The sequence below is a fragment of the Esox lucius genome, chromosome 12 (assembly GCF_011004845.1).
Source record: "Esox lucius isolate fEsoLuc1 chromosome 12, fEsoLuc1.pri, whole genome shotgun sequence".
Classification (NCBI taxonomy): domain Eukaryota; kingdom Metazoa; phylum Chordata; class Actinopteri; order Esociformes; family Esocidae; genus Esox; species Esox lucius.
In genome coordinates, this window is record NC_047580.1 from 20,020,110 (window position 1) to 20,034,281 (window position 14,172).

A 14,172-nucleotide genomic window follows, 5' to 3' on the forward strand; every position below is an offset into this window, starting at 1 on the left:
TGGGGTGTTGTTGCTTGGGGAGGGGTTGTTGCTTGTTTGGTTGTTGTTGATGTGTGATACAATTGGATGCAGATTCTTTCATATACAAGGTTGTAGGATGTGATCCCGTCATTGTACTTTGTTTTAGTTGTGTAATTTTGCCCATTACATTATGACATTTGGGAGTTTTATGGAAACAGGAAGTTCAGTAAAAAATAGTTCCAGAGGTAGCAAACATTCAAGTGAACTCAACTGATCTGCTTATTGGCCTGACCCCAACCAGACAAAAAAAATCTATTTAGATGTTTCGCTCTGGGACGCTCTGCAAGGCAGGAGCAATAAGCAAATTGAAACCAACAAGCACATTTCTTGTAGTGAGATGGATCCTTTCTGTAATAGCTCTATAACACCATTTAAATATCAGCTGTCCAAACAGATGAAACCCCTTCTGACTAACAAGAGCACAAGTCATATACACAGTTTAGCACATAAATTAACATGGTGACTCAATGTCCAGCCTCAAAATAAAAAACCTGTAACACTATGCTTGCAATAAACTAGGAATGTTGACAGCATTGCTCCGTTAACCTTTTTGTGTTCCTCCATCTCAGGCGAAAAGATATTCAACATTGACAGTGGTCGCAACGCCCCACTGCACTCTCCCCCCTCCGAACATTATACAATCATCTTCAACACCTTTGTGCTCATGCAATTGTTCAATGAGATCAATGCCCGCAAGATCCACGGTGAAAGGAATGTTTTTGACGGCATATTCCACAACCCTATTTTCTGCAGTATTGTGCTGGGAACCTTTTTAATGCAGGTGAGAGACCACAAGCATTTATCTCTAATACAGAATGTTCCTATATAATAGCAATCCTATAAAAGTTTTTTACTGTACCAAATTATCATCTTTATTGATCATTTTTTAAATCAATACATTTTGTCTCACAGGATATGGTAAATAGTTCTCGTGGTCAAATCTTTCTCGTCTCTCGTCTTCTTTTGTACAGTTTGTGATCGTGCAGTTTGGGGGGAAACCTTTTAGCTGCACACCTCTCAATGTGGAGCAATGGCTGTGGTGTCTGCTTGTGGGAGTGGGAGAGCTGCTGTGGGGACAGGTACTCATGCCGAAATCAATGTTGTGTAAATGCGTCACCCAAACTGTTCTTCTATAGTATTTATTGCGGCAAAACCTTTGACGTAAACAAAACTATAAATCCACAAGCCAACCTTTAGATGCCGTTGACTCGAGGACTGGCTAAGGCGCACCAGCTTAAAACCTTTCGGTTTTTTTTGGATGTTGTATTCTTCTCCTAACACTGACCCCTGACCTCAAAACAGCTCATCACCACGGTGCCCACCAGCCGCCTGCCCTGTCTGAAAGAGGCAGGTCATGCGCTGGGTAAGGAGGAGATGATTGATGATGACATGGCAGATGATGAGCAGGAGATTGACCATGCTGAGAGGGAGCTGCGTCGTGGGCAGATCCTCTGGTTCCGGGGCCTCAACCGCATTCAGACTCAGGTAGTGTATTGGGCTTCAGTATTCTCTGTCCCTGGTCTTTCTGACACAAGGGCTGTGGTTCGTACTATCCCACGAAGAGGACTCTCTTCTGCTTGCTTGGCTCTCGTGTCTGTCGATCTGTGTCTTTTTCTCCCCCCCCCCACCGCCGTTTATGCCTTAATTTTTTTCGCCACACTTTGTTCTTTGTTTTTTGTGATGTGCTAACTGATTCGACCACGGTCAGACATGCAAATTCATGTAAGAGGAATCCATTTTTCGTGCAGTTTCATAAAAATACACTGGTTTTGTCAGATACCACAGCTGTATTCCTATGTTTATTGAAAGGACAAACATAATAATAATAATTATTATTATATTATTATTACTAACTTATCGTAACCAGAGTAATTTTGATTCCATCTCATATTTCTCACTAAACTTTTTATCTTTCTTCTTCATGCCATTGCTACACAGATCCTGTCTTTATTTTGTATGTATCCTTTGTTCATTTGCTATTCCTTGCTATCACTGACTCATTCTGCCTGCTGGATTCGTAGCCATTCAGTATGCCCCAGAGGGGCTCCTACCAACTGATATGTGGTACTGCGGATCTGTCAAGTCCTCTTTAATATCCTCTCTTTCTCTCCAACAGATGGAGGTAGTGAGTACCTTCAAGAGAAGTGGTTCCTTTCAGGGTGCTGCGCGACGTCGTTCCTCAGTTCTCAGCCAACTCCATGACGTAACCAATATTTCTACTCCCACTCACGTAGTTCTCTCCACTGCCAATGCAACTGGTGCGCCTGGGAGTGAGTTTCTGCCATCCATTAACGGCACACAACAAAAAACTGTCCACTTACAGTCATTAAAATGAGCATGTTAAAATGTACATCTAGATGCACCTTTGCCTGCCCAGAAATGCAACCAAGCATCAAAGCTGTGCTTGTGTTTTGGGGAGAGGAGGGTGGGAGGTGGGCAGTCAGCCCAAAGGTGCCTGACTCACTGACCTTTTCATTTGATGTTTCCTCCTTTGCTCTGGTTGATGTGCTTTTATTATTTATTAATTTATTATTATATTTCTCTACCTCTGTTTTCACTACTACCTCATGGTTTTAGGCCAGGATTCAATCAGATCTGTGATCACTGCAAATATATTTTTCAAGTGCATACGTATCTACATAATTACATAAAGGCTGCCTTGCTTCTTTAAATGTGATCATTAGCTGACTGGCTGTATTCAATGAACCTGTAATGAATATATGTCTTCTTTATTTTACAAAGCTAACACATTAACACAAGCAATTAATTTAAAATGCTGAGCGCTGTTAATTTTTTTGTTGCAGTTAGAAGATTTTCATTTTGCACCTCAGAACAATCTATAGTTTAAATCAAATAATAAACTCCACTTTCTTGCACTTGTTTGTCAACCCACTTCTTGAGAACTAGGCCCAAGTTTGCTTTGCTGACGAAGTAATAAACAATGAAGAAAGCTGACAAGGTTTTTTTTAAATGGACAGTTTTCTTACAAAAGCCCTTACAGATGGGTCTTTATATAAGAGCAAAGTAATTTATATCTACAGTGAACAAGATTTAGGGAAAAACAACAATTGGCATAGTGTTAAAATGAGAGTTACTTTCAGGTTTAGCAACAGCTCAACAATTTGATAGCTCATGCCGTGGTTACACCTCAAACACCACCTAAACAACAGTCTGTCAGCACGTGGGAGTTATTACTGATCTGATATAATCCTTGCCTTAATCGATTCCTTTATCTTGCTGCTTGTTTGGCTTTGTGTTCTGCCCAGAGCAGACTGTCTGCATGCTCCTGTGGTTTCATAATATCTGTGACAATACGTACAGTACTTTTAATTTCCAGTGAGATCAGTATTTTATTAAATAAAATATTTTAAATGTATTTAGAGCATTAATGTTGTGCTCTAAATAAGCAGCCATGCCGATTTAAATTATGTACTACAAACCTTGGCAAATCAAGGTTAAAAGAACATAAAGGTAAGAGATAAAAATGTAAATGTATTTTGGTTTGTGGACTTTCAAGTATAAGCCTGCAACATTGACATTTCTGCTATGTCGATTTTTGGTCACCCTACCAATACAAATCTTTCTCTGTCCTTAGGCCCAATGAGACTGCCAAATAAACATCTGCAGTATTGCTTTGTACAATAACTACCCTAATTTTACTTGGTTTCTTCTGTTCTCTCTTTAGTAGGTTCTCATGAAGGAAAACATTTATTTCTTTTCAATTTCCTAACATAAGCGTGCTCTGGCTACAGTCATTTCTTTCCTTTTATTTTTCCTGATAAAACATTAACATCATTTTTTCTTTCTAATGATGTTTCTACTCGCAGTACTCCCACGTACAGTACCTTAGCACACAGAGACAGGATTACACATCAGACTAGATGTTATTCCAGTGTTAGAGGCATGAGCAGAATGTTTTCTTTCTACCTTGATGGGGTTAATATGGCTTTGTGGTGTAATTGGTATTATGCTAAAGCCATACATGCATTCATCCATCCCACGTTTAAAAATGAGGTGTTGTACACTTTTTTTTATCATAATTTAATCTCAACATATATGATTTTTTATTAACAGTACAACATTATTTTGTAAATTAGGAAAATTATTAGGTGTCTGAATGTAGAAACTACATCTCTAACATCTAAATCAATGAATAATTTGCATTGTTCAAAGCAATGCATTTGACTATATTGTGTTGCACTTCAGCTATGTATTCTCTCCTACTTGTTTTAGGATTAAGCAAAAAGATTTGGCTTTATACTCCTGCATTTAGCATTTTTGATTAATGTAAATACATTTAAAGGCGGCGGTAATGCAAGTCACCATTTATTTCAGGGTATATTCATTTAAACCTGTGTTACCGTTTACAAATCTAAGCATATCTATTCCTACTATTTAAAGTTGTTATAAACATGTTTTACAAAAATATGTATTGAAGTAGTCCATATTATACATAATTAATTTAGTTTGCAATTATTAAGCTTGTTACTAACATTTAGTATATAAAAGAAAATGTCTGCTGTTGACCAATGAACATTAATGTTGGTCTGGTCTGACACACTTGCATATAAAGCAATCAGGGATATATTTACCTTAATTTAGTACACTTGTTGCAATTTGATTAAAGCTAAATGAGTATCAGTTTGGAATGTATTGTAATTACAAATAGCAATTGTTTTATAGCATTTTTCTCATGTTAACTCATGATCATCTCATTTATGAAATCAGCACAATGGAAATAAACTGGAAAAAATAATACAAAACAGCTGTTAAGCAAACAGTAATTATAACCAAAGCTTCTTGCTCATCCAAAATTCACCCAAGCAAATGTTCTGATGTAAATGCATAAATTTTGTTTATAAACAATTTTCTCCCCGCCTCATGCCTAAATGTTTAAAATAGTATGAGATTAGCTATACTCCAATAAATTGGGGAAGTTATATTATTTTAGTCTTACACAGTTAGCTAGATAAAGACACCTTGTTTAACAAGTGACAATTTATTTTAAATTATTTTAAATTATTCATTGACATTGTTTATTTAAATTCAGTGTTTTGAATAAACAAGACAAAATTGATGAGGGACTTTCTCAGTGCATGTTCTTACATCACACAAGCCTACCAAGCAATGTGCACAAAATGTGGAAGATCCCATCATCCCTTTTCACACTAAGTCATTTAGTATGTAGAGTTTTTTTTCTACTTCTTCTACTTTGGCTCAATATTCAAAAGATTTGAAAACCTACTCAATGTACAGATTCAGAAATTGCTTAAAAAAAATCGTACCAAGTTCCCTTATTTCTGGGCCACAAAAGTATTGAGACAATAGGCTTGAACAGTGTTTTTTTGATAGTCAGGTATGTTCCATCTAATTTTTTTGTAGGAATAGTGCAGTTGTATATATCTATACTTCAGATTAACTATAGTGGTGGCAAGAGGGAAGTACAGTGAAAAAAGGAAACTGCCCAAGTTCCACACCACACCACTTCATCTGTTAATTATGCTAAAATTTGGTATTATGGCTTTAGCATGTATGGCTTCCTCTGGAACTGATTCACTTGTCTTCATTCATATAACTGTTGACCACAGGAGCAGAATTAATTGAGAAGCATATAAAAATATTTTGTCTGCTGAATTACAAGTGAATGCTTGCAAACTTTTTGGATGGCATCATACAGCAAAAGAATAACCAGATTACAAGGAAATGACCCCCAAATATACTACTACAGCAACTAGGGAGTTTTCAGTTTAGAAAATGATTGAGTAATTTAATTTACAAGTTTTAAAGGTCGATTTCAATATTTAGGATCCTAATCTAAAAGTGAAAATTCATATGAACTGCACTGCATTCATAAATATTAATACCTGCACAAAAATATTTATAGATCAGTCAAGGATATTCGTATTGCAATTTAGTACAAATGTTGCAAAAATTGTATCAACATAAGCAAAAACCCTCAGCAATAATATTCATATGGACCATACTGTGCCTTTCATTACTTTAGAACAGCATATGTTTATATATTTTTATATTAATAAATACACTCACCTAAAGGATTATTAGGAACACCATACTAATACTGTGTTTGACCCCCTTTCGCCTTCAGAACTGCCTTAATTCTACGTGGCATTGTTTCAACAAGGTGCTGAAAGCATTCTTCAGAAATGTTGGCCCGTATTGATAGGATAGCATCTTGCAGTTGATGGAGATTTGTGGGATGCACATCCAGGGCACGAAGCTCCCGTTCCATCACATCCCAAAGATGCTTTATTGGGTTGAGATCTGGTGACTGTGGGGGCCATTTCAGTACAGTGAACTGAATGTCATGTTCAAGAAACCAATTTGAAATGATTTAAGCTTTGTGACATGGTGCATTATCCTGCTGGAAGTAGCCATCAGAGGATGGGTACATGGTGGTCATAAAGGGATGGACATGGTCAGAAACAATGCTCAGGTAGGCCGTGGCATTTAAACAATGCCCAATTGGCACTAAGGGGCCTAAAGTGTGCCAAGAAAACATCGCGCACACCTTTACACCACCACCAGCAGCCTGCACAGTGGTAACAAGGCATGATGGATCCATGTTCTCATTCTGTTGACGCCAAATTCTGACTCAACAGAAATCGAGACTCATCAGACCAGGCAACATTCTTCCAGTCTCCAACTGTCCAATTTTGGTGAGCTCGTGCAAATTGTAGCCTCTTTTTACTATTTGTAGTGGAGATGGGTGGTCTTCTGCTGTTGTAGCCCATCCGCCTCAAGGTTGTGCGTGTTGTGGCTTCACAAATGCTTTGCTGCATACCTCGATTGTAACGAGTGGTTATTTCAGTCAAAGTTGCTCTTCTATCAGCTTGAATCAGTCGGCCCATTCTCCTCTGACCTCTAGCATCAACAAGGCATTTTCGCCCCCACAGGACTGCCGCATACTGGATGTTTTTCCCTTTTCACACCATTCTTTGTAAACCCTAGAAATGGTTGTGCGTGAAAATCCCAGTAACTGAGCAGATTGTGAAATACTCAGACCGGCCCGTCTGGCACCAACAACCATTCCACGCTCAAAATTGCTTAAATCCCCTTTCTTTCCCATTCTGACATTCAGTTTGGAGTTCAGGAGATTGTCTTGACCAGGACCACACCCCTAAATGCATTGAAGCAACTGCCATGTGATTGGTTGATTAGATAATTGCATTCATGAAAAATTTAACAGGTGTTACTAATAATCCTTTAGGTGAGTGTATATACATATTTATATTTCTTGATCAATTTGACACAGAATGTTGAAATGCGATACTCATGAAGGGAAATTTGTCTACATTACCGAAAAATATCTCAGACACCATTTTGCCTGAATGTGACGGAATGGTGTGTCTTGCAATTAAGATCCAGCAATAACAAAATTACACAGGTTGGCCAATGCAGGACAATAAATTTGGGCACTCTGTTAACCAACTGAAATATGTTAGTCACACACAGTATGGCCAAATGGGGGTGCTGCATCATTCATGGGACATGTTCACAGTTTTCTTGTTCACAATTACAGTATAGTTCAGTATTTCAATTAATAACTGTATACAATAAGGTGTTATTGCTTTTTTTCTAATCTTAATCAAGTGTATCCATAATGTGGAGGTGAATGTACTGTACTGTATCCCTTCTTAATGGAGGTCAGTGAAACTACAGCAGCGAAGGTGATAATGGTTGGAGTATTTTCTTGGTTTTATACTGTTCTCCCAAATTAATTGAGCTTTTCAGTTTAAAGAGCTTTTTTTGAAGAGAGACAGAAAATAATTAGAGTGGGAGTTACCACTGAGCATGTAGCTAACATCAGTATACAGAACACCAGTATGAATTATGATACCAGTTAATTTGAAACCGTAATGTAATGTAATATATCATACAAATGTCAAAGTTATTTGTGATACAATTTTCAGATTTTCCATGGTTGCTCGTTACTGGTTCCTGGCCACAACTTAGCTGCCATATCCACTTAGTAGAATCACTTATGACTGTGTGCTGACAATTCTTTTTCTTTACAAGAACTAAGGGTAAATCCTGACCTAGAACAACTCATAGTATATCAAAAATCTTTCAGGTTTCACATGCCGATTGTGCCCATTCAAGGTAATAGTTTTTTGTACAGTGCTGTCATTTCCAGTGTGCCAACTTTTCTGCCTTGTAAAATAACCACTGTTTACCAATTGGACATGTTAGCACTGATTGTGATTACGGTATGGTCTTGAAATGGTTTGTAGTGTATTAGAACCAAAAAGTTCAAATATATTCCCAAAACAAAGTACATTTTCAATATGTTCAATAGCAATAAACTATTCACTTAAAATAATATTTTTTCAAAACAGAATCAATCAATCAAATATATTTATAAAGCCCTTTTTACATCAGCAGCAAAGTTCTTTTTTCACAACACCCGGCCTTAAACCCCAAGGAGCAAACAACAGTAGTGTTGAATTTCAGTGGCTAGGAAAAACTCCCTAAGAAGGCCGAAATTTAGGAAGAAACCTAGAGATGAACCAGGTTCAGAGGGGTGGAACTGACACTGCTACAGGTTCATCCAACAACTTTTACTGTGATACTAAAACAATACTTGTCAAGTCTGTAGAAGCCTGTGATTATTGTGATTATTTGTATTAAGTGATTTTCCCTTTGCTTTGCTGGTAGTTGGCTGCATTATGGTTCATTAGACGTTGCAACAGCCAGTAGATGCCACCCAACTTTACCCATTTGCATTTCATTTTGCATCAAGACAAGCTCATGCACGATCACATGAATGTATTGTTCTTTTACAGCATGGCAGTAAATGAGGAGTTCACATAATTGGTCTTTGCATGTCAATAGGTTTTTGGTTTGCAAATTGGTATCAATTCCATGCTCTATGTTGTACTTTTTACACCGGTCCCATATGTAGGTTCATTGCAAAAAGTTTTATTTGTGTGTGTCAGACAATTTTACATTAATCAGTGTTTATTGGATTAATTAGAAATGTCTAAGTTATTATTTAAGTTTATTTTTTTTACTTTCCCTAATTTCCTTTAAAGTTGCAGAGTAATCCCAAGTGGACATGTACATATTGTACATATACAGCAGGTTTAATCAGGTCAGTAAGGCATTTCAACTCATAGATAATGCTTTGCCTTTAAAGAAGCTATACAGAACTGTTGCCTCTGGGCATGCTGTTAAGCAAAAATTTTCCCCTAGATAGCCAAAAGTAATATTCAGGAATTACTTAATTGAACAGAAAGAGGCCTGATCATGCTTTTAAGCAAATAAAGATTTGAGATTAAAAAAGGTCATGACATTTCTGATAGAAACAGCACATTTGTAGTCTTGATCTATCGGGCCAGGAAAGTATATTATGTGAGAAGTGGAAACACCTTTATTAAGCAAAAATTATATATTACAGGGTTGGGGGTCAATTCGGGATTCTGTTGTGAATTGCTCTTTAATTCAAATTCTTTGAGTGGCCACACCCAAAAAGAAGAAGAATTAGAATTACATTTGAATAAAAAAAGAAGAAGAAATGTTTTGTTTATTTTGAAATAATTATGTAAAACGTATTGGCACCACTAACAATGAGAAGTAATACTAAGGATATGTGTAATTTTTTTCCATTTTAATGTAAATAATTACATTTCTCAACACATCAATGTGGAAGTTACCCAAATAATTATGGATTAGTTGTGAATAATGAGGAGGGAGAAAGTTTGAGATGGTCAAACATTATAGTCCCATTCATGCAAAATATTAATTGTTTAGAATCATTTTTTTCCACTATTCTTTTTTACAGATCTGTCTCTGACAGTAAGCGTGCATCTCCACATTCTTTATATATAGTGAGCTTTTAACTAAAATACAAAATAAATTAAAATATAACCAAAATCCATTGCAAATGTATCCAAAAAGCATCATGTAGGAATGCTAGGAATATGGATCCAAATATTTTAAATATCTTAAGGGGTATCAGTTTTGAGAACAGTTATCTTGCAATAAACATTAAAATGTCTTTCTCTAAACAATTCTATTAGTTTAAAAAAATATCATTTTTTCATTTGTATAAGTATAGCATTTAACTCAGTATTTATATGCTTTAATTTAGTAGTTTTTCAAATTTTAAAGGTTTCAATGTCTGGTGTTGGTATAGTTATTAATGCCATTAAATTATAGTGGATACATGTATAGAGGTCACATGCATGCATGGAGAGTGCTACTTACAACTAATGTGATCAAAAATGTCTTTCTTTTCCATCTTAAAACAGAAGGGGATTTTTGGGTTAAGGGCAGGCACATCATCTCCACTGTCTAGAAATATTCAGATCCACTTAATACAGTAATAAAATCATGGATGTGGATAAAATCATATGAGGCAAACTTTCATCAAGGCAAATGATGACACTGCAAAATGTAACAAGCTTTTTTTTTTACAAAATAATAATTCTGGGCAATCAACTACAAGCACAAAACAAGTGAAAATGTAAAATAACAAATTTTAAAATATAAAATAATAAATAGTCCCAAAAATATTTGAAATTAACCATTTTGTATTCTTTCCATTGACAAGTCACATATATTTTAGATAAAATATTTGACAAATTAGATTAACCTTAACCAATTTAACCTTTCAGTTAAATTGCATTTAATTTAATTATATTAATCTATTTAAATTTAGTTTCCTGTGGCCAATTTAAATTAATTTCAAATGTATTGTTTTAATTTAAGTTATATTCAGAAATTCTGAAGTGACTCCAACACTGCTATAATAACCCTTACAGTGGGGAGAACAAGTATTTAATACACTGGCGATTTTGCAGGTTTTCCCACTTACAAAGCATGTAGAAGTCTGTAATTTTTATCATAGGTACTCTTCAACTGTGAGTGACGGAATCTATGATTCACACATTGTATGATTTTTAAGTAATTAATTTGTATTTTATTGCATGACATAAGTATTTGATACATCAGAAAAGCAGAACTTAATATTTGGTACAGAAACCTTTGTTTGCAATTACAGAGATCATACGTTTCCTGTAGTTCTTGACCAGGTTTGCACACACTGCAGCAGGGATTTTGGCCCACTCCTCCATACAGACCTTCTCCAGATTCTTCAGGTTTCGGGGCTGTCGCTGGGCAATATGGACTTTCAGCTCCCTCCAAAGATTTTCTATTGGGTTCAGGTCTGGAGACTGGCTAGGCCACTCCAGGACCTTGAGATTCTTCTTACTGAGCCACTCATTAGTTGCCCTGGCTTTGTGTTTCGGGTCGTTGTCATGCTGGAAGACCCAGCCACGACCCATCTTCAATGCTCTTACTGAGGGTTTGTTAGCCAAGATCTCGCGATACATGGCCCCATCCATCCTCCCCTCAATACGGTGCAGTCATCCTGTCCCCTTTGCAGAAAAGCATCCCCAAAGAATGATGTTTCCACCTCCATGCTTCACGGTTGGGATGGTGTTCTTGGGGTTGTACTCATCCTTCTTCTTCCTCCAAACACAGCGAGTGGAGTTTAGACCAAAAAGCTCTATTCTTGTCTCATCAGACCACATGACCTTCTCCCATTCCTCCTCTGGATCATCCAGATGGTCATTGGCAAACTTCAGACGGGCCTGGACATGCGCTGGCTTGAGCAGAGGGACCTTGCGTGCGCTGCAGGATTTAAATCCATGACAACGTAGTGTGTTACTAATGGTTTTCTTTGAGACTCTCTTCAGATCATTGAGCAGGTCCTGCCATGTAGTTCTGGGCTGAGTTCTCACCTTCCTCATGATTATTGATGCCCCACGAGTTGAGATCTTGCATGGAGCCCCAGACCGAGGGAGATTGACCGTCATCTTGAACTTCTTCAATTTTCGAATAATTGCGCCAACAGTTGTTGCCTTCTCACCAAGCTGCTTGCCTATTGTCCTGTCGCCCATCCCAGCCTTGTGCAGGTCTACAATTTTATCCCTGATGTCCTTACACAGCTCTCTGGTCTTGGCCATTGTGGAGAGGTTGGAGTCTGTTTGATTGAGTGTCTGGACAGTTGTCTTTTATTCAGGTAACGAGTTCAAACAGGTGCAGTTAATACAGGTAATGAGTGGAAAACAGGAGGGCTTCTTAAAGAAAAACAAACAGGTCTATGAGAGCTGGAATTCTTACTGGTTGGTAGGTGATCAAATATTTGTCATGCAATAAAATACAAATTAATTATTTAGAAATCGTACAATGGTATTTTCTGGATTTCTGTTTTAGATTCCATCTCTCACAGTTGAAGTGTGCGTAAGATAACAATTACAGACCTCTACATGCTTTGTAAGTAGGAAAACCTGCAAAATCGGCAGTGTATCAAATACTTGTTCTCCCCACTGCATATTGAAGTAGACATGGAGCCTGTGATATGTTGCTCCCACTGCAACTTGGTAAATCATGCAGTATTTTAGGCTTCAGGTCAATATATGAGAATAATTTATTTGACTGTGTAGTACCTCATCAAGTTAATATGATGGAAACATCTCTGCTGGGAAATTACCAAACATTTTAATGCAGATTTAAACACATTTGCATGAACGTCTGTCGGCAATTCTGTGATGTTTTTAAATGCTAAATCTCTCTCCACTTTTGTCCCATCTATTCCCTATTCCGCATTTCCCCTTTCTTTGATCATTATTATTCCAAAATCAACATAGATCCGAGTGGTGAAAGCATTCCGTAGCCCCCTTTATGATGGCAGTGAGAAGCCAGAATCCAAGAACTCCATTCACGACTTCATGGCACACCCGGAATTTCTCATAAATGACTTGGTCCACAACATCCCTTTGATTGACGAGACAGACATTGAAACCGAAGAATCAGAGCGCACAGACTGCAACAACGGTCTCCTGGGTCTTCGTCAGGTTCCTCCCCTTGTCCAGACCCCTCAGCCTCCACCTCGCCAGCGCTCCAAGTCCCGCCCTTCCCCATACCGCCAACAGAGCCTCCCAGTTACCCTCAACTGCAACAACAACGCCACTGCTGATGCTGCTGAAAATGCAGATCTGACCCTGAAAGATGCTAAACTTCTAGCTTCTTACCTGTGCCACCCCACCAGCCCATTGCACAACTTGGAGACCCGTTTATAACTACAGTCTGTGGACAGGTTTCACAATTACGGAGAGGAAACGCCAATGCATTTAAAGGACATGGATGTAACCAAATGAAGAGGAATGGAATTGGACAAGAAGGGTAAAAATATTATCTTGAAATGACATTGTTTACTGTAGGCCAATGGTTTTATGGACTGTTTTAGTTGCTCATGCCCCTCCCCGCTTCTCCTGCAGTCTGCTTCAAAACACTCATCTGAAAAAGCACCACAATCCAACGATGCTAACCTCTCCAGATACAGATAGACAATTTTGAAATGTATTCCTAGGCACGCAATATAGGAGTGATTGGAGTGGTAGAGACAAGAATGAACTGCAACTGATTCTTGACCTTATGAATGAAATAATGATGATTGACTCAATGGAAATTGAAATGGGGTTATTTCATTCTGCTTTTTAACAATATTATTGTTCAGATTACTACTGTTGTACTACTGCAATTATTACAATTACTACAATTATATTCCAGTTAATGATGCTTCATTGATTAGCTTTATCTATCCATGTATGTATGTGTGTGTGAGGGTGTGTGTGTGTGTGTGTGTGTGTGTGTGTCTGCTTGTGGGAATGCGTGTGTGTGTATTGTTTGTTGGCTTAACTGCTGTGTTTGTCTACTTTTTTCTGTTTTATATATTCTTGTTCAATGTCCTCTTTTTTCCTTTTCTGTGTTTACATGTGTTGTGTCTTAAAAATGAAAAAAAAAGAATTATATCTATACAGATACATTTATAAACACTTCAAAACACAAAAGGTAACAAAATAGTACATATGCTATAAAAGAATCACAAATGAAAAGCACTACAGTACTCATGGTTTAGGCTTTTCTCTTCATGTAGATATGTCTTGAATTAATTTATTCATTTGGACACTACCATGAACAGAGGGAACAACTTAACTGAGTATTCAAAATATTAAGTTGTGCATAAAGATTAAAGAAATTTATTTAAATGATTATTTTATTAATCCCTGTGTATTCTCTTCATTTTTTGGGATATTTTAGTTTGTATCACAAAATGAACACTAT

The 14,172-nt window shown here is 37.1% G+C and overlaps 1 protein-coding gene across 10 annotated transcripts in view; it reads left to right on the forward strand.

Moving 5' to 3' along the window:
* atp2b3a (ATPase plasma membrane Ca2+ transporting 3a) overlaps nucleotides 1–14,111 on the forward strand; it is a 56,312-nt gene extending 42,201 nt beyond the window's left edge. For 3 of the 10 annotated variants that reach the window (XM_020051856.2, XM_010898753.4, XM_034295800.1), the window contains 5 exons: nucleotides 591–802; nucleotides 993–1,100; nucleotides 1,324–1,506; nucleotides 2,138–2,291; nucleotides 12,696–12,846. In XM_020051856.2, the coding sequence (XP_019907415.2) occupies nucleotides 591–802; nucleotides 993–1,100; nucleotides 1,324–1,506; nucleotides 2,138–2,291; nucleotides 12,696–12,721 (683 nt within the window). In that variant the 3' untranslated portion in view covers nucleotides 12,722–12,846. Of the gene's footprint in view, nucleotides 1–590; nucleotides 803–992; nucleotides 1,101–1,323; nucleotides 1,507–2,137; nucleotides 2,292–9,074; nucleotides 9,134–12,695 lie in introns of all 10 variants that reach the window. The other 7 variants (XM_020051854.2, XM_010898751.4, XM_034295798.1 and 4 more) reach the window with 3 other exon arrangements.
* Nucleotides 14,112–14,172: the final 61 nt, after the last annotated feature.